This window comes from Camelus ferus, chromosome 6 (genome assembly GCF_009834535.1).
Source record: "Camelus ferus isolate YT-003-E chromosome 6, BCGSAC_Cfer_1.0, whole genome shotgun sequence".
Taxonomy (NCBI): Eukaryota; Metazoa; Chordata; class Mammalia; order Artiodactyla; family Camelidae; genus Camelus; species Camelus ferus.
Window position 1 is genome coordinate 66,857,153 of NC_045701.1, and position 21,844 is coordinate 66,878,996.

At 37.4% G+C, this 21,844-nt stretch overlaps 1 protein-coding gene across 2 annotated transcripts in view; it reads right to left on the reverse strand.

Moving 5' to 3' along the window:
- Window positions 1-21,844, reverse strand: part of SYNJ2BP (synaptojanin 2 binding protein) — a 32,058-nt gene that overhangs the window by 1,537 nt on the left and 8,677 nt on the right. For both annotated transcript variants that reach the window (XM_032482295.1, XM_006186415.3), the window contains exons 2-3: window positions 10,256-10,392; window positions 1,184-1,279 (exon numbers count right to left, since the gene is read on the reverse strand). In XM_032482295.1, the coding sequence (XP_032338186.1) occupies window positions 1,184-1,279; window positions 10,256-10,392 (233 nt within the window). The remainder of the gene's footprint in view (window positions 1-1,183; window positions 1,280-10,255; window positions 10,393-21,844) is intronic.

Sequence of the window (21,844 nt, forward strand, 5' to 3'; positions counted from 1 at the left end):
CAAGACTGAATAAACAACCTTTTCTACCCTATATCCCTTTACATCTTTCATTCATTTCTTGATGAGGCGTCCTGAGAGAGCATACTCAGTAGAAAGACGTGGTTTTCAGGGCTAGGTCACTTCCTTGGCCAGAAGAATCTGTTTTATTAGGAGTTATTTATGGACCTTTCTGAAAAAATGGACTTTGGAAATCATCTCCCACAAGCCTTCAAAAAGAACCCTAATCATGTCCAAAGAGTATGCCTATATTTGCTTCCCTTTATCCCCTGCATAAATTCTCCCATGCTTTAGAAACAAAGAAGAGCCCAGGCAGAAGCAGCTGATTACCAACACTATCTTCTATCAACCTGTTTTCTAATCCAGCATACCAAGATTCTGCTTGCAACCCTGGCTGTTTTCTCAGATATCTTTCATGCCGTGCCCTCTCCTCTTTTGTACTATCTCCTGTTGAACTCTTCTTCAGCCTTTGAAGCCTCACTGAGGAGCTCAGTGAGGCAAAGACGGTATCAATTTAAGGGGGAGTAACATTAAAGGCACAATGAACCTGTGCTGTAAATGCATTCCAAAGCCCTTTGTGCCATGGGAGGAATTCTGTCCACCCAGGCTTCTCTTCTCATCATCCAAATTATAAAAACTAGGGGTAGGTGCTGCCTTGACCAAAATCTGAACCCCATCTCCTTTGAGAACTAGAGCTTTGGTCAAGAGGGTCACCAAATTGACAAGAAAAGGGTTCATGGTGGTGACAGAAAACAGCATACAGTGGGTATCAAAAAACCCACCACCTGGGCACCTAGAGTTTCATAAATAAGAATGTTCAAGGGCAGACATGTTTCTTTCCCTACTAAGAAATACAGTTGATTCTGTCTGTATTTTTCCCCCCATTTCTTTTCATTTGATTGTCAAACTTTCTCTTTAGAACACATTGTCTTGAAGCTAGGGCCTGGGTTGCAAACATACTGTTTGGAATTTCCTTTAATGATAAGCAGAGGTTTCAGAAAACACCTGCCTGTGCAAGACAAGCTCTTTGAAAGAGTGAGGGTAAAAAAACAAAGAAAGAAAGGAAAAAGAAAGAAAGAGTGAGGGTGAAAGGAAAAAAAAAACCCTAACACACTACTGAAGATTATACCACAGGATTTATTCACAACAATAGTAGAAAAGCCTGGTGGCTGCAAATGACACCTACCCTGTGCTGCACTCTCAGGGACACAGCATAGCCTGCATTACGGAAGAGGTCTACAGCATCCTGGTGCAGCAGGTTCTTGAGGTCTTGACCATTTACCTGTCCAAAAACAGCAACGGAAAGTAGTAAGACAGCTAGAATGTGAACACTCATAAGTCAAAGATTTACTTTCATGTGATCAAAGATTTAAACAACCAACTCCTACCGAGCAAATTCCAAGGGCTAGGAGAACAGGTAATGTTACTTCGAACTCAGAGTAACTTTTTTCATTTTCAAAGCTAGGTTTTCCTAGAACTGAGGTTGCACTGGCCATCTAAAGAGCACCTAAGTTTAAAAACAAACCAAAAAAAGGAGTCTCTCCTTTCTCTTAGCTCCTACTGCCTGTCTTGTTTGGACACGTGGTATTCTATTAACTTGTGTTTGTATGTCTTCCAGGAGCAACAGCCTGCATCCCTGCAGCTAGCATGCTCTTCCAGGCTACCACTCTACCCTTTCTATATCTAATCCCTGGCATTGCCAGCTTTCGCTCTGGAAATATAACTCCTGGAAGCTCTCCCACCATTTAGTCTGATGTGGTACAAACCTACTAGCCCCTTTTATTGCTCTTGTTCTATTGTGAACAATTTCCCTTCATTCCACGGATACTCCTACCCTCCTCAAATTTACTAAAAACCGTATTTCTGTGATGATACAACTTCTAAAGAATGTTTCAGTGAAGGTGAGTCCTGACGCTTAAAGGAGAGAGCTGTGAAGCATTCAGGTATTAATACTTCTCAGTGTCAGGAGTGACACCGGCCACAAGTGTTATCTAGTCTATGCTGCATTCAGTGACACAGCATAGCCCACTTTATGCAAGATCTACGTATCTTTTATACACGTCTGTGTCAGCAACGGCAACAGCAGCAAGAACATCTAATGTATTTTTTGGTAGGTTCTGTGCTATATGCTTTACATACATTATCTAATTTAAATACTCACAATAATCCTATGAGGTACATACTGTTTTTATCTTACTTCCACGGGTGAAGAAACTGAAGCTTACCAAGGTTAGGTAACTTAACCCAAAGTCACAGTAAGTGTAGCAGTTAGGGCTATGGTTTTCACAGCCCGGAAGAAAGACTAAAGTGCTCTTGCATTTTACTGTTCCTTCTGCACTATTATTCCTTCACCTTGACTCACCAACCATTCTTTCCTCAGCCGAAGCTCAAGCCATTGACTTATTCAACCTTCTCATCTTCCTTGTCACAGTCTTCCTTCTCCAAAGAGGTTCATAATTGTCTCTCCGTTCTATTTCCTGCCAATAACCCTGACTGAACTAATCTATCAGCACTTTGGCCTTATAAATTGTCTACCTTCCCAAATTAAAGACTTCCAGCTCTAGTTCATTCTAGTCACCAACTGGCATAAGCCTTGGACTACAACATTAGGCATGCTTCAGCCCCAATATCTCAAACTCCTTAAAAAAACAAAACAAACAAACAAAAACCCTGACCATGATTTCTACTCTCTTCACAATTCCTATGCCTCTGTGAATTTCCTCTTTATCCTCATCAGAGCCTTCTACACATCTAAGAGCTCCTGTTATTTCAACAAAGCACTTGGAAAACTATTAGAATCCCTTATCCACATGATCTTCTGCCATCTTTCCAGTCCTGGGCAACATAATGCATTTACTTTCCTTATCATCATTGAGTTTAATATTCATAGAGAAAGATACGTAGTCACACTCTCCACCACAGATCCATGCTAGCTGGCTCCTGTTGTACCCTTACAATCCTTCTCATCCGGTGAGCTCCCTAATAAATATGCAGTGCTAGCTGTTTAAGACCTTTTCTACCATCAAACCCCAACTCCAACCCCATCTCTCTTCTCAGCAGATTTCTTCGCCTTATCTTTCTCGAGAATGTTGAGAACTTTTGACAAACACTCTCTCCACTTTCCTTCCTTTCCCCTCAGAGTTTCTTGATATCCTTAGTGCCGCTTTCCCCTTATTTCTGAATTAGATCTATTTCCTTCGTCAAGGCTAACCCACTTACTAGTGCTCTCGATCATATTCTTTGCAGCCTCCTTACAGAACTTAAGCAGTCACTTACTTCTCTCGATTCCTAAGTTATTACCACTTTCTGCTCCTTCTCAACTAAAATCATCTATTAAAAAAACACTAATATTTCTTGGAGCCCACCATCACCCTCCTCCCACCTTCTCTCCTCTTTCAATGCAAATCTTTTTGAAAGAACTGTCTGCATGCACTGTCCCCACTTCCCCAGCATCCATTTACTCTTTATTTCCTTGTGTTCTCAGTACATGGGGGGGGGGGGTAGGGTAGAGGGGAGCACATGCTGTCCTGCTAGTCAGCAGTAATTTCCAGTCACCAAGTCCTATAGCCCTTCTTTGGTCTTCAGACCATCTCCTCCCTGTTGCAGTTCTCTTCTGTCTTAACTTATGAACACTTAGATTTCTTGAACTCTTCTGCATCCCTTCCTTTCTTTTTAATGTAAGTAAATACAAATATTCCTCAGTATCAGCAGTCCTCTGTTCTCTTCTCTCCCATGTTGACTTTTCACAACTCCAACTATAATCTGCACGACAACTCCCTCACTTTTATCCCTACTACTACTTTTGGATTTGCTGATTTCCTGCTGGGTACCTGTATGGGATATTCTGCTAGATCCTAACTCAACATATCCAAGGCCTCTTCATTATTTCCTACAAAACCATGCTATACCAGCTGACTTCCTTCTTATTCCCACTACCATTCCTTCAGACTAAATTTTTGGTAATATTTTAAAACTCTCTCCACTCTGTCAATTTATATACATGCAATATATCACCAACCCCTGTAGTCTAACATGATGACATTCCTCATATGCTATTTTCTTTCTGTTGCCTCTCTCTTTAGGTTACGAATACTCTTAGCTGAACTACTGTGATCATCTTCTCTCTGCTGTACGTTCCCCTGGGTCCTTCCCCATTCTAACCTTCAAACCCTAGGTCCCCAGACCAACCTTCCTAAAGTACATTTTTGTTCATACCACATTACTGCTCAAAACCAAAAACCAAACTGGGAGCAGGGGAAGAAAGAGTGCATGCCCAATTTCTCATTCTGGTATGCAAAGTCCTCCAGGAAATGACACCAACCTACCTTCCCAGTTTAACCTTTCAGCATTCCCTTTCACACTTCCTGTGCTCTAACTAAGTCATACAACTCACTGATCCTAGGACATAAAACATATATTCTTACCCTCATACCTGTGTTACCTCAACTTCATACCTCACTTAACTAGCCCATGTGATAACCATATTTCTCATTCTGAAGAAATAGATACTTTTCTCTCAGGGGCAGACAAATAAGTCAGTGACACAGTCTTGTCACCGAATGCCAAAGATGTCATAGCTTCATATCAGAGCCAAGTTTCATGGAATGCAAGTGGGAGAATGCAAGTGGGAGAACTGAGTCACTACATGACAATCAGTGACAGGAATACTGAGCTCAAAGTAGTATCTGACCAACAGTCAGTACTCACTGCCAAGAGACCCTGTGTATTTATTATCATGTCTGGAGCTGCCTATTCATTTTATATGTACTAACTTATTTCACCTTCACAACAGTCCTGTATATTTTGTAAGTAATAAAACTAGAGAGGCATACAGAATGGAAGTAGCAAAACTAGGATTCAAACTCAAGCAGCCCAGGCCCCAAAGCTTCACTTAAAAACACTAAGCTTTAGAAACTTACATTTTAGGCAAGGATTTTATTCCAGCAACCTATTGCTATCCACCACACTGATGTTGCAAACTGAATTTTTATTGGTTTTGCAGTTTCATTTTTATCTAATATGTTGTACATTAAAAAATTTGAGTTGTGTAAAAATACGAGATATTTATGTTAGTATTTTTATTCATTTTTATATACTGAAATAGCATTCATATTTTCAAAAAAGCAATTTATTTAAATGCCACTTCTTTGACCTGGCCTTTCCAGATAACTGCGCTAGATGTGATCGATTAACTTAACTTTGATTCTCCATACTATGTAACTACCTTAAAGCTCAAACTGAGCTCTGTCTTCTAACACTTTACATTCTACTGTAAATAGAGAGGTTGGATCTCAACTCATGATTATAACACCTATAATACCTGAATAGTGCTTTGAATAACACTCGAGTGTAATAAATTGATTTCCTGAGGTTTGGCCACAGAGTACAGCCTGCAAAAGCCATACCTACACAAAGCTTGGTGGACATATTTATTGATATAACACGAAGCTGAAAGGCCTGAACTCTAATAGCAGCTCTACCTGCCAATGATTTGGTGTGTCATCCTAGTCCTCATGTGAGTTTCCTTTTGCTAACATGGAAGGAAGACATTGGATGACATCAGGCAGAAGAAGGGCAAAGGGCACAGGGCAGTTAAAAAAAAAAAAAGACCCAAACAAGAGGCCTTTTAGAAATGCAAAGGGAATTTCTTTTTAAAGTATCATTTCTTATCCTTTGCCCAAGGTAAACCATCCCCATAAAACAAACTAGGATTCTTTCTCCCCTGACAATATCATCTCTCTACTCCAAAGCCGAACTTGCTTTCCAATATTTATCTCCTCTAAGTATTTTTACAGATCCCAGCTCATATAAACTAACCTCCAAGTTCTGTAGATTTTGCCCTTAAGGTGGAATTAACTCTGTCACCATCCTTACTAACACAGACCAGAGATTCTCAAAGTAGGGTCACAGGATCAGCAACATTAACTGGGAACTCGTTTAAAGTGCAAATTATCAGGCCCCATCCTAGCAATCTGAGCTTTAACAAGCCCTCCGGGTAATTCTGAAGTTTGAGTTAGCTGTAACCTAAACTGTCTGCAAGTTTTCTCCATACCCAGCTTACTTACCCTATTTAATACAGTCTATGCATTCACGATTTCATCAGTGATTTTCAATTTTCAGAGTAGTAATTTTTCAAATATAGGTCTGCTGATCTATTATAGAAGCTAGTGAAGTCAATCAGTGGGCCTAGACCAGTATTTAATTTCAAAAAGGTGAAATTAGAAGAAGACACGACATAGAATGCATCACATATAGAAGAGGTAAGTATTATTTTGTTTGACTTTGCGTCCATGGTGTGTGGGCGTGCACGTGTGGGCACAAGCACCTGAGTGTATTTCCTATTACAGGTCAAAATGTTTCAAAACGTTTGAAAAGCATTTGCCTACAGCAGTGCTTCCCAAATTTTATTCACAGGCTTACCCAAGGATCTTGTTCCAATGCAGATTTTTATCTCACCGGGTCCTGGGAAGGTTCCTGACACTGCACTTGTAACAAGCTCCCAGGTGATGGCCAGATGGTCTTTGGTGCTCACTTTTAGTACCAAGAGCTATTCAACTGAGAAACAGAATACTTACAATACTGCTACACTTGCTACTTCGGTTTCCTTAACTCATGGCATTGTAAGTTGTATTAAACCTGAGGTATGAAGATTTGCAAAACGCTAGAAAATTCTGCTGACTGAATAGTCAAGAGTTGGGATGGTGGTATTCTAGTTAACCGATGGGGAGACATAATTTTTTGCTTTAACTATGGCTATTATCAGTCTTATTAAAAATGAGTTTCCTATTTCCTGCCTTAGGAAAGGAGTAAACTGAGTTAAAATTAGTTTTCTTTGATGATGAATAATTTTGAACTGCCTTAGGATACTCTAACATCATCTTAGGATAGTTATGTAGTTAGGATCCTAAGATAATGTTAGTTACTGGAGCTCTAACTATAGAATAACATAAATGTAACAATGCAGAGAATGAATGGGCTCAATTTAATAAGCACTGACCTTAGATCATACTCTGGATGTTTTCATTTTTCCCCAAGATCTTGAAATGAATTACAATTTGGGGGAGGGCAGAGACCAGTCTTTCATTTTCTTTTAATTTTCCGTAACACCTGGCACAGTGCTCTGCAGGCCATCAAACAATTAATAAATGCTGATAACTACTCAACTCTTTCATTCACCAAATTAAGAACTGTGTTGCAAGAGAATACGAAAGGTAGGTGACTAACAGTCCAGTCCATGCCATTCTGTTATATAACGGGTTTGGCCAAAATGGAACATCAATCTGTACCCTGTAATAATCAGCTATATCACCTTGAAGTTACGAGCTTCATTAAACATGCAGAGTTCACTGAGAGTTGACTATTCTTGACTATCTACCTCTCTTCATTTAGGCAGACACACAGGGGAAACGAGAAACCTAGATAGTTTATTTTTAACAAAAATAAAATTTCCCCAGGTTCCCTGGTAACCTACAAAAGTATTAAACCATCCTCAAAAAAAAACCATCCTCACCATCACACACACAAAAGTGAGCTTTGGGTGAGGAATTTCTAAGCCCTCATCTCAACTTCAGGTCTTTTCTTCTGTTGGTAATATCTGTTTTTACTTCATGATTGTCAGCTGCAACAGGGTCTTACAAATCATTTACATTCATTAGTTAAAGAAACGTCTTTCTTTTTTTTTTTCCTCAGTTTAAAACCATCCACAGTGATCACAAAAAATTAAGTTTCACTTTTGATGAGGAAGGAGAAACTGCACAATTTATCATGAAGTTATTTAATTTTAGAACTTGAAATTAATATAAAACATGGGCATTCTTTAGGGAGGAATGGAAAGATTAAATAGTCAATAATAACTCACGAGAGATCTAGATCACTTAATGCTTCCTCTATGAGTTACCGCAAACGGGTATGTACTAAGGAAAGGGCGTATTCTTAGTCTGATTATCTAGCAACAGGTAAAAGAAAGAGTTGGGGCAAATTTTACAACATAGAAGAGTGACCATGCGAAGAGGATAGAGAAGCCTGTAAAGAATAAATGGGAATATAGGCTAATAAATATTTTAGCATCATTTTATAGACTCCAAAGCCAATAAATAAATGAGCACTTAAGTAGATCAAAGAGATAAAGTGAGCTCAGAAACAGATGGAACCATTAGTAAACCTAACAAGTTCACTTAAGGATAGAGGAGAATAGGATGGTGAGGCAATATTTCTTAAGAAATGGGATCTAGAATTTGAATTCTGGAGCAAACTCTTGGAAGGGAAACTGCAAGCAAAGAATATAGCCCTAGAGAGAATGCAGAGAATACGCTGGCTTTTCCCTCTTGCATATGCTCCAACCTTTTCTCTTTTCTCTGTCTTTTTCCTTTCCCTCCATATCTGACTTCTATTTTTGCCTTTTCTCTGGCATTTCTCCTTCTCTTCTTTCACTTATCTTTTCCTTAATTGGCCAGAACACAGACTTGAATCATTCTTCGTAATATGTCATATATATTTGTAGTATTTAGTATCTTGTAGAGATCTTTGTAATACTTCTTTTATTTCTCGTATTTTGATAAAGTAAAATCCTCTTTACCATAAGTTTTAAAGTCAGATGAACTGAGTTTCTGAGACATCCACCTTTCTCTTCATTGACATTTATCTCCTAGCATACCCTTTTAAAAAAACTTGAGTGGCCTTCCAATAGTTTCTTTTCTCTATCAAGTGATGGCTCACATAAGGCTCCTTTTCTTGCTTTATGTCTAATAAATTCTCTCACATTGAGGTTTATGTCCTTTTGTTCCCTAATTCTACCCTTAACAGAAAAGACTAATTTCAGTTTTTATATAAAGTCATATATAAACTCTACTATTAACTCACCATGCAACTCCCTGTTTAAGATAACTAACCCTATTTCCATATTTACCTTTTAGGAGACAAATGGTATGCTGATTAAGAGTAAATGCTCCAAATTCAGCAGACCAAGCCCTCTGCCATTTACTTGTTGTATGACCTTGGGCAAGCTGTTTGACCTCACCAAGCCTCAGCTGCAAAACAGGCATAATAATTGTACTCACCTCATAGGGTTACTGTAATGTTAAATAAATTTGAAGTTCTTAGCACATCACTTGGCATATTAGTGTTCAAAAACGTTTAACCATTCTGATTTTTTAATAATTTACCTTTAACCAAAGATTTCTGAATAATATGCTCTCTTCTTAACCCTTATTTCAAGTCCCTCTTCACCATGGAGCCTGGTTCCCAATGTTCTGGAGAGAATGTGGTATGTGTCAAAACATTAAACTGTATAGTTTTTAACTACCTGCTATACTTTTATTTTAACAACCCATTTTCAAGTTTTCTTTAATGTATCACTTAAGCTGATTTCATGTTTTTAGAATGTCTTTCTCCTGGGAGCAACAGGAAATCATCTGCTTCTAAAGTTAGGCAGATTATCACTGCCTGTTTCTCACAGATGAATAAAAGAGGGGCTACGAGAAGCTTAATGGACTGTAAAGAGGCAAAACGATCAGTGAGCAGGACTGAGATGGGGCAGTACCATCCCTGATACTACTATTTATATTCCAGATTAGCCAACCTTTCTGGGTTGGCCTGAATTCTTAAATTGTTCCTTTGTTAAATATATGTTAAGCACTGTGCTAGGATGTAAAAGGTCAAAAAAAGATCTGGTCCCTGCCTTTGAGGAACTTCCACAAAATAAAACTAAGGGTTACTAAGTAGTAAGTGTCTTATTAGAGACTTGAGCAGAGTGAAATGGGAGCACAGTGGACAGATATCTAAATCAGACGGCATTCCAAATTTTCATCTTAATAATGAGGAAAAGGGTCTCTGAATCTAAAAGGACACTTAATTCCTACCTTCCTCTTTCGTCTCTTTTGGAGGGAAGGAAGACACACTTTAGGGGTTTAATCAACGAAAGGGAAGTGATAAAGTACAATAAAAGAATAACTATAAGTGTGGGTTTTAAGTCTCTTCCCCTCATATCAATCCCTCACCCTCCCTGTTTCATGTTGTTTGAAGTTAGGTAAATACCTTCACATTCTGGACTTAATTTGCCCTATCAAGTGAAGTAACATCCTCCATGCTCTATGGTAGGGCTGGAAAAGATGACTGATCAAGGTCCCTCCCACTGAACGCTACAATCTGGGTATTTCCAGATCTAAAAAGGCAGGCAGGAATCTTCCCAAGGAAGGGGCTGGGATAGGAACTAGGGTCTAGGGACCAAGGGACAGTGAAGGAGGCCGAAGCCAGTTCTCACCGAGAGGATCTTATCACCCTCCTGGAGCCGCCCATCCAGGGCTGCAGCACCATTTTCTTTGATGCGGCTGACGAAGATGCCACTGTCCTTGGAGACATACTGCTGATCCGTCCCACCGACGATGTTGAAGCCCAGCCCTAAGAAAATCATGGAGGAGTTGTGAAGGAGACAGAGGTGAAGATGAAAGAAAGGGACTAGAGAAGATCAGGAAAAAGAGAAAGGAAAGGCCTTGTGGGGAAGGGAGGCTGGTGAGTCAAGACTGTGACGTAGCCGGTGAGTAGTCATGGCAAGGTCAGTGATTAGTATCAACAACAGAGGACAGGAGTACCCAGAGTTGCCCACTCAGACCAGGTAGGACTGAAAATAAAATAATAAATAAACACAGTGATCAACATGGTTTGTTGAATATAAAGAAAGACCTGTGCTGAGCTCAGCAAAAAGATAATGGTGATTCTTGTAAGATGTGCTTCTGCTCACCTTTGATTTTGATTCTGTTGGTGGTACCGGGAAGACCCAAATCTTGACTCTCCTGTTTAGCTGTGTTCACGAGAACAAGCTATGCTTTTAACTAATTGGTAAATGAACTGTTCCTAATTTAGTGGCAGACAGATTCCCAACTAAACCTTCCCCTCTGTACTTCTCCCAACCTTGAGGAGAGTTTGTGTATGGTGGTGCTTTGGAAGAAATCGTCTGGGAGTTCATTTATTTATTTTTTCCTAGTTTGAACTGAGAGGGTAGTACTGTAGGTGCTGGCGGAAAACCTGGGAACTATAAAGGTAACTGGTGCTTCGTGACAGGACTAAATCACCAAATTCACTCTCCTTTCCTTTTCTACCTCAAGTGCGAACAATCACATACTTGGGTGCACAGGCTGCCAAGTTTATTCACTATAGAAAACTGACTACCCGCTGATTAGCAAGGACCCATTTCCCTAGCCCCTAGCAACCACCATCCTATTCTTCACTTCTGTGAATGACCATTTTAAAACAGGTATGAAACTTCAGTTATGCAACATGGAAGTTCTGAAAATCTGATGTCCGACGTTGTGCCTATAGACTGTAATGGTGTTACTGGACACGTAAGTATCCGTTGAGAGTAGATCTCGTTTAAGTGTCCTCACCACAACAGAATAAAACTGAACTAAAAAAAAAAAAAGAAAACTGACTACCAAAGTACTATTTCCATGGACCAACCACTAAGTTGTGGAAGGATTTCATTTACAAAATGATCGTTATAAAGGGATTTTATCTATGCATTAAAAAGAAAAGGGGGAGAAAAGTAACTTCCCTAGGGCCTTCTTTATGTCAGGCACTGTAGAATTCAAAGCCACAGTGCAAAGAAAGGAGATAGTTTGGAAATAACGGAAAAGCAGAAATCTGGTGGCACAATTGGAAGGAACTGCCATAATCACTAGCCTACTACTGGTTTTAATAGAAAACCAGTACTTAAAGGGATACATATGTGGGCTTTCTAAAAAGCCCACATTGGTGGGACGAAAGCTTGTAAGTGAAGCTCACAATATCAACATCAGCACTAGTAAATCAATCTGTGCTTTAGGAAAACATATGGCCAAAGAAAGCAGCAGCAGGAAACATCTGATTTAAATAACATACCTCCTGTACAGAGTGTCTGCAGCTAGAGAATGCAAAGGATTTAAGACACAGGACAGTAAGAGCTACTACAGGCAGATGTCTATTTCAACTTCCTTAAAGGGTAGGGTATAAAAATATAAGTTACTAAATGGCTTCTCTCAGAAAACTCCTACTTTTTATCACAGTGGGTGGGAGGTGTTGGAAAGGGGATGGGAGGTAGTTGACCGCGATAAGATAGGTAAGATAAGATAGGTGGGGCCTGAAATAACTTCAAGACCCCGACAGTTTTGAGCAAGGGGGTTGAGGCCAACCAGCCTCTCTCAGTACTAGAAAAAAATATCTGGAGAAAATCTTTCAGTGAAATCCAACATCCTCACCAAACGCTAGCTGCCTCTGGGGATCTTGGGAACAGGAAGTATGTGTTAAGCAGTGGAATGTAATATAGTAATCAGAAAGAGAGGGGACTCTGCTACTGGTTATTTAAAGCTGCAGAACAGTGACTAAAAATGGAGAGTAGAAAAAAACTTAAATATTTTTTCTATACACAAGTATAGTCTACTCCTTTCCCTGCCCACCCCCCCACCACAATCACATTATATAGGCATGTTTATAACCATGCTTATTGCTACTTGAATTGTAAATGGACCATACCACTTTACATGAGAACTTCTGGACTGACACAAAGCCTCTTTCTTCAGCCACAACATTTACAAATTGAATTTACCTATAATTCAAAGCCTTGCTGCAATAACCGGGAGTCACTGAAGCACTAAGTAGCAAGATTACTAATTCAAACCTGGGCCCCAGAGATACCTACATAATCCTCAGTTCATTGGTTCATTAAAACCTATAGATCATTTACTATGTGTCAGGCACTGTGTCATATTCTGAGGAAGACATAAAGCTAAACTGGACAGTCCCCTGCTTTAACAACAGAGAAGTATCCTTTTCCCTGTCCCTTTCAGATTCAGCAGAAGCAAATAACAGTTAGAAGACTGGTCACAAATTCAACTCCATAACTTAGATTTGTGGACTTAAACAAGTTAGTGTAACTCTGATCCTCGGATTCCTCTTCTGTAACATAAGGACGACAAATTCTGTCCTCTCTACTTCAAAAGGTAGTTACTAGGCTCCAATAACATAAAATCTAGAAAAAAAAAAGTCCATTATAAACTATAGCAGTTGCCATATTGAGTAGCTTGCACTAAGAGTCATTGTCCATAAACTAGTAGTGCCTGCTACAGCCCCAAATTAGTCTGATGGAGAAAGGATGAAACACATACAAAGTACAAATGTGAAAAGTCCTGAAATATAGGAAAACAAAGAGATTAAAAAGTGTTTTCATCTATTAATAGAACAAGACTGGTTTGAAACTCAGACTTACTGACATTCAGGATGTCTGTTACCTGTGAGCCAGATACCGCCCTCAAGAGTGGTTTCTAGCAATGGTGGTATTAAAACATGCAGTAATCAGTCCAGCACATGCACCAACCAATTGTAACAGATGTCAGCTGGGAATAAACAGGAGGGGAAGGGCTATCCCAGTATATAACTGCTGATTATTGGCTAGCTCCTAGGAAAATCTTCCATAAATACTGTGGACCACCTATCCTGGTTTGTCTGGGAATCTTGATATACACCTGTTATCCCAGTGTAATTAAAATACTCCCCTTCAATTTCAAAAGCATCTCAGTTTCGACCAATGTGGTCACCCTATCTATCAAGGGTAACGTAACAATATGTTAATTGCAGTAATGTTTTGTGGTAGTGAGGAACTGATAGTAATTTAGGTGTTCATCCTGTGGGAAAAGGTAACTAAGAGGCAGAAGTTAGAAGCACTGAATAATCATGCATAAAGTAACAGAGTTTTAAAATGTAATGCTGATACTAGTGGTACAAAACCTTCTTACGAATTAAAAACATATACACGTACAACAGTATTATCTATTTACAAAAATGCAAGCATATCTAAGGATATGTAAAGACACATTAGAGAGGTTATCTACACTGTGGGGGAAGGATGAGGTTTAGAGATGAAGGGTAAAATAAAACCAAAGAGGGATCTTGCATGTACTGATGATGACAATGTATTATGGAGTCAAATGGTATAATGGATTCAGTTCTTGGCATCCACTATCCAAAAGGGGTTGAAGGGAGAGGGAGAAAGAAAAAGACTGGGACTCAACAGGCTTCTTAAAAAAGGGAGTGAATAAAAATATACTACATAGTGAATACTGGTTAAAATGTGCCAAAATTTTTTTAAATGTGACAAGATTAAAATGAGTTTCTTGGTTTCTAATTTAAAAGAGAAGTCTAAATGCAGAAAAAGTAAAGATGTCATAAGAATGACACCACCATAGGACTGGAGAGAAAGAAAAGTGTGCCTAGTATAAGAACCTTGGAAAAGGAAACAAGAAATGCCTTCCCGTGGACTCCTCCTGTCTTCAGGTCTGCATCTGGAGCTTGTTTATGAATAAGAGCAGCAATAGCAGCAGCTACAATTAATATTTACTGAGCATCTAGTATGTACCAGATACCATGCTATGCACTGTATATACATTATCTCATTTAATCCTCAACAAACACATGCACTCACATTTTACAGCTGAAATTAAAGTGTGAGGCATGAAGAGATTAAGTAACTTTATATAAGGTCACCCAGTTAGCTCTGCAAAATCAACACACTAAGTTAGGATGTTTGATTGCAAATGTGAGTTTTAAACCATTTTGCTATACTGTATCTTTGTAGAAAATATGGACAACTGCTTTAGAAAAAGAAGTCTGCCAAGTCAACCTGTCTTTGGGCTGGCATGAATGAGCAATGCTGGGATAATGCTGCAGAATAGTTCTCAAGGGTTATATATTCCAGAGGAAGAATTGGTCATTCCAGAGTTCAGTCACCTTAGTCAGAGTCCCTATTGCTTATTATCAGGACAGAGAAGGAAAAATCCTTCATTTTATTCAGATTCTTGTCTATAAAATCTAAAGTTTATAAAGTCAAAGACCAGTTTCACATTTTCACTACGTGCTGTTCTGGAAATAAGAGTAATTCTGGACATAATTAAAATGAAACAAAATAGTCCATTAACACCAATGATGATGGCCACTTGTTACATTATAAACACCAGACTGATAAACACTCTACTTTCCCCCTATTGCCCTGAAGGGCTTTTCTACCCAAAGATAATCTCACTAATTTTCTCTAGACATCAATCAAACTCTATTGGTCACACAACCTGCTACTCATTTAATCATTTTGTGGTAAAATATATGTAACATAAAATCAAACTACTGGACAAACAACTCACTGTTTAAAGGTAAAATATATGCAACATAACATTTAACATCTTAACCATTTAAATTTTTTACATCTTAAAAAATTTTTTTGTTGGGGGCGGTAATTAGGTCTATTTATTCATTTTTAATGGAGGTACTGGGTATTGAACTCAGGACCTCGTGCATGCTAAGCATGCACTCTACCATTGAGCTATATCCCTCCTCTCTTTTAACCATTTTAAAGTGTATAATTCAGTGGCATTAAGTACATTCACAGTGAAGTGCAACTACCACCACTATCCATATCCAGAACTTTTTCATCACATCAGACAGAAATTCTGTATCCATTAAAAAGTAACTCCTTACTTCTCCCTCCCCTTAGCTCCTGGTGACTTACCTCTATTATACTTTGTCTCTGTGAGTTTGTCCATTCTATATACCTCATATAAGTGGAATCATACAGTATTTGTTTTTTGTGTCTTGCTTATTTCACTTAGCATAATGTCTTCCAGGTTCATCCATGCTGTAAGGCATCTCACAATTTCCTTCCTTTTAAAGGTTGAATAATATTCCACTGCATGTATATATCACATTTTGTTTAGTCAACCATCAATGGACATTTGGTTGTTTCAACATTTTCACTGTTGTGAATGCTGATATGAAACTGCTGTACAAGTGTCTGAGGTGTTGCTTTCAGTTCTTTTGGATATATATCTGGGAACTGAATTGCTGGATCACATGGAAAATCTGTTTTGAGGAACTGCTCAACTGTTTTCTATAGCAGTTGCATCACTGTACATTCCAGACAGCAATGCCCATGGTTCCAATTTCTCCACATCCTCACCAATATTTGTTGTTTTCATTTATGGTGGTGGTGGTGGGGTTGGCTAATAGTCATTCTAATGAATGTGAAGTGGTATTTCATTGTGGTTTTGATTTGGATTTCCCTAAGGCTAGTGATGTTGAATATCTTTTCACGAGCCTATTGACCATTTACATATCCTCTTTGGAGAAATTCTCTTCAGGCCCTTTGCTTATTTTTGAATTGTTGTTGTTGTTGTTGCTGTTTTTTGGTGGCGGGGGCAGGGGTTGTTGCTGAGTTATAAGAGATCTTTATATATTCTGGGTATTAATTAATCCATTATCAGATATATGATTTCAAATATCTTTTCCCATTCTGTGGGTTATCTTTAACTTTCTTTATAGCGTCTTTTGATTCATAAATTTATTAATTTTGATAAAACCCAATTTGTTTAATTTTCTTCTTTTGTGCCTGTGCATTTGATGTCACATTGAAAAAATGATCACCAAATCCAATGTCATGAAGAATTTTCCCCTAACTTTTCTTCTAAGAGCTTTAGCTCTTCTAAGAATCTTAGCTCTTATATTTAGGTGTCTGATATATTTTTAGTTAGTTTTTGTATATGATGTAGGGCAAGGATCCAACTTCATTCTTTTGCATTTGGATATCCAGTTTTCAACATCATTTGTTGAAAAGACTCTCCTTCCCCCCACCAAATGGTCTTGGTGCCCTTTCAATAATCATTTGACCATGTATGAGAGGGCTTATTTCTGGGCTCTCTATTCTATTCCATTGCTCTCTGTATCTGTCCTTATGTCAGTACCACACTGGAATACTGTAGTTTTGCAGTAAGTTTTGAAATCAGGAAGTTGTGAGTCCCCCAATTTTGTTCTTTCTTTTCAACGTTGCTCTGGCTATTGGGGGTCCTTTGAGATTTCATAAAAGTTTTAGGATGGGATTTTCTATTACTGTAAAAAAGATTAACTAGATTTTCAGAGAGACAGAATTGAGTCTGCAGATCACTTCGGATAGTACTGTCACCTTAACAATATTAAGTTTTCTAAGCCATGAATGTGGAATGTATTTCCACTTATTCATGTCTTTAATTTTTTTCAGCCAAGTTTTGTAGTTTTCAATGTACAAGTTATTGCCTCTCTGGTTACATTTATTTATAAATACTGGATTATTACTTTTTAACACCTTTATTATGGGATAATTCCTGTACATTAAACTACACATATTTCAAATGTACAATTTGATGAATTTTGACAGATGTATACATCCATGAAATCACCACCACATCAAGATAGCTAACATTTCCATCACTCCCCAAGAGGTGCAAATTTTCAACTCCCGATTTACCCCTTCCCACCCTCTTCTCCCTCTGGTAACCATAAATTTGTTTTCTATGTCTGTGAGTCTGTTTCTGTTTTGTAGATAAGTTCATTTGTGTCCTTTTTTTTTTTTTTTTTGGAGATTCCACATATAAGCAATATCGTATGGTACTTTTCTTTCTCTCTCTGGCTTACTTCACTTAGAATGACAATCTCCAGGTCCATCCATGTTGCTGCAAATGGTATTATTTTATACTTTTTTTTTTACAGCTGAGTAGTATTCCATTGTATGTATGTATGCGTATGTGTGTATATACATGTGTATATATATATATACCACATCTTCTTTATCCAGTCATCTGTCAATAGACATTTGGATTATTGTTGATGGTATTATAAATGGAAGTGTTTACTTAATACCCTTTTTAGACTGTTCACATATAGAAATTCAACTGACTTTATGTGTATCTTGCAACTCTGCTAAGTTTGTTATTAGTTCTAAGTTTTTTTGTGTGGAATCTTTAGTTTTTTACATACAAGGTCATATCATTTCGAAACCGACAAAGGCTTGATCTCCAGAATATATAAGCAGCTCATACGACTTAATAAGAAAAAAACAAACAACTCAATCCAAAAAATGGGCAAAAGACCTAAACAAGCAATTCTCCAAGGAAGAAATACAAATGATCAATAGGCACATGAAAAAATGTTCAATATCACTACTTATCAGAGAAATGCAAATCAAAACTACAATGAGATATCACCTCACACCAGTCAGAATGGCCATCATTCAAAAATCCACAAATGACAAATGCTGGAGAGGCTGTGAAGAAAAGGGAACCCTCCTACACTGTTGGTGGGAATGCAGTTTGGTCCAGCCACTGTGGAAAACAGTATGGAGATTCCTTAAAAGACAAGGAATAGACTTATCGTATGACCCAGGAATCCTGCTCCTGGGCATATATCCAGAAGGAACCCTACTTCAAAATGACACCTGCACCCCAATGTTCATAGCAGCACTATTTACAATAGCCAAGACATGGAAACAGCCTAAATGTCCATCAACAGATGACTGGATAAAGAAGAGGTGGTATATTTATACAATGGAATACTATTCAGCTGTAAAAACCGAAAACATAACACCATTTGCAGCAACATGGATGTCCCTGGAGAATGTCATTCTAAGTGAAGTAAGCCAGAAAGAGAAAGAAAAATACCATATGAGATCACTCAAAAGTGGAATCTAAAAAAAAACAAAAACAAAAACATAAATACAAAACAGAAACAGACTCATAGACATAGAATACAAACTTGTGGTTGCCAAGGGGGCAGGGAGGTGGGAAGGGACAGACTAGGATTTCAAAATGTAGAATAGATAAACAAGATTATACTGTATAGCACAGGGAAATATATACAAGATCTTATGGTAGCTCACAGAGAAAAAAATGTGATAATGAATATATGTATTGTGCTCTACACTGGAATTTGACACAACATTGTAAAATGATTATAACTCAATAAAAAGTGTTTTTAAAAAAAAAGGTCACATCATTTGTAAACAGAAACAATTTTTCTTCTTCCTTTCCAATTTATATGTCTTTGACTTTTCTTGCCTAACTGTTCTGGAAAGAATTTCCAACACCATGTTGAATAGAACTGGGAAAAGCAAGCATACTTGTCTTGTTCCTGATCTTAGAAGAAAAGCTTCCACTCTTATATCATTGAGTATGCTGTATCCACATATGGATTGACACATATATGACCTTTATCAATGTTGAGGCAGTTTCCTTGTACTCCTAGTTTGTTGAATGGTTTTAAAATGTAATTGTGCTGAATTTTCTCAAATGCTTTTTCTGTATGTTAAGATGATCATGTGGGTTTTTTCCTTCATTCTACTAGTATGTTGTGTTACATGAACTGATTTTCTTATATTGAACCATCTCACTTCTCTGAGTCACTTCTCTCTTAGTAATTTGATATAATAAGTAAATAGAAAAATCAGTAAAAATATAACACTTGAACAACATTTAGAATCAAATTGACCTAGTTTACCTTTCAAGAACAATGTCCTCAGCAACTATAAAATAAACATTCTTTTGTAGGGCACATATTGACCGAAGGTCTATAAAGTCAGTCTCAACAGATTTCAAAAGATAGAAATGAATAGAAGTCAGTAACAATAACTGTATTAGTCTCCTTGGGCTGACATAACAAAATACCACAGATGGAGTGACTTAACAGAAATTCTGTTCTGGTGGCTTAGGAAGTCCAAGATCAAGGTACCAAGATAGATTTCACTCTAAGGCCTCTTCTCTTAACTTGTAGGGGGCCATAATCTTGCTCTCTGGTCCCAGGACTTCCTTGTGTATGCACGAAGAGAGTGAACCCTCTGAGTCTCTTCCTAGAAGGACACTAATTCTATAGGATCGTGGCCCCATCATTATAACTTCATTTAACCTCAGTTACTTCAATAAAGGCCTTATTTCCAAATACAGTCACATTAGAGGTTAGGGCTTCAACATATGAATTTTGGAGGGACACAAACATTGTCCTTAACAATAAGATATCTAAAAAATCCCTACATGTTTGGAAAATACATAACCTCTGACTTTAAAGATGAAATTATAAGGGAATATAGAAAACATTTTAGTTGAAAGACAATGAAATCAAAATATATTAAAAATTTTGGGACACAATTAAAAACTAACTAAATGAAAATACACCACGTTCATGGACTAGAAGTCTGAATACTTTCAAGATATAATTGTCTCTAAATTGAAATGGATAATTTTAATGTAATCCAAATCAAAAGCCCAACAGATATTTTTATAAAATTGCCAAGCAGGTTCTAAAATTTACATGGAAATTATATTCTGAGGTACTTTTCTGGGGAAATTTATGTTATTAAAGTTCTATTCTAGAATAGTCAAAACCTTTCTGAAAAAGAACAAGCAAAATTAGAAGACTCATACTTTACTTCAGGGTTTATTACAAAGCTACATTTATCAACATACTGCAGTATTTGTATAGAGAAAGACAGGCCAATGGAACCAAACAGAGATCAATACTAGACCCACATATAAATGTTCAACTGATTTTTGATAATGTAGAAATACATTATTGTACAGAATGGTGAAAAAATAATGCTTTCAATAAGTACTGGGACAACCATATGTCTATATGAAATAGAGATAAAAATGACCTTTAATGCTTAACCCAAAACATATGCAAAATAAATTAATTTGAAATAGATCACAGAAGTAAGCATAAAAGCTAATCTGGAACATTACTATTAAAAAATACAGAAGAAAATCTTCTTTACCTTGGGGTAGTTAAGATTTCTTAGGCATTCCACAAATAACAGCAACCATAAAAGAAAGAAAGAAAAAAAAAACCTGACAAACTGTTCTTCATAAAAGTTGAAGACTTCTACTCTTCAAAACACAAATCCTATCCCCACAAAAAAGAAAGGCAAGCCAAACCAGAAGAAAATACCTGCAACATATAGACATGAAAAAGAACTTGTGCCCAGAATATACTAAAAACTCTTACAATCTGATCTTAAGAAAACAAACAACCCAATAAAAATGGGAAAATGACTTATACAAATGCTTCAGAATATATATGAATGGCCAATAAACACAAAAGTATGCTCGTCATCACTAGTTATCAGGGGAATACAAATAAAAAGCACAGTACCACTCCACAACCCCTACAATGGCTAAAATAAAAAGGAATGACAGTATCAAAAGCTGGCAAGGATGTGTGATAATTAGAACTGTCATACATGGCTGGTAGAAGTGTAAAATGGTACACATCCTTTGGGAAACACTTTGGCAGTTTGGTTTAAAGCTGAATATACTCTTACCCATAAAACCCAGCAAACCCACTCCCAATTATTAGGTATTTAACCAAGACAAATTAAAACACGTTTATTCAAACAGCTGCATATGAATACTCACAGAATCTTTATTTTTAATAATCAAAACCTGGAAACAACCCTATTCAACCTTTAAAAGGTGAATGGATAATCACACTGTGATATAGGTACACAATGAAATACTACTCAGTAATAAAAAAGAAAAGCATAGATGAGTGAAAGAAGCCTAAATACACCCTATATGATCCCATTTCTATGACATTCTGTATTAGGTAAAACTAATCTACAGTGATAGAAATCAGATTAGTGGTTGCCTAGAGCATGGGGTGAGGGGGCTGACTGCAGGAATACACAGAGAATTTTCTGAAGTGATGAAGCATGACTATACATGTGTGTATTAGTTGCCAAACTTCTTAGAACTTTACACTTAAAATGGATGCACTTTATTACATGTCAATCATACTGCAGTAAAACTAATTTTAAAATGAATCTGATAATTCTTAAGTGTAAAAGTACAAGCGTTCTAAGCACCTATTACTGACTCTTGTTATTAGTCAATAATAAAGGACAGTCTAAAGTTACTTGAAGAACCAATTATTTGGTGATAATTGGGCCAAAAAAAAAATGTGACAACAGTACCCTACTTCTTACATAGTACCTTTTCTACACAAATACAGTAAAGTGATTTTTTAAGAATTCTAAGCA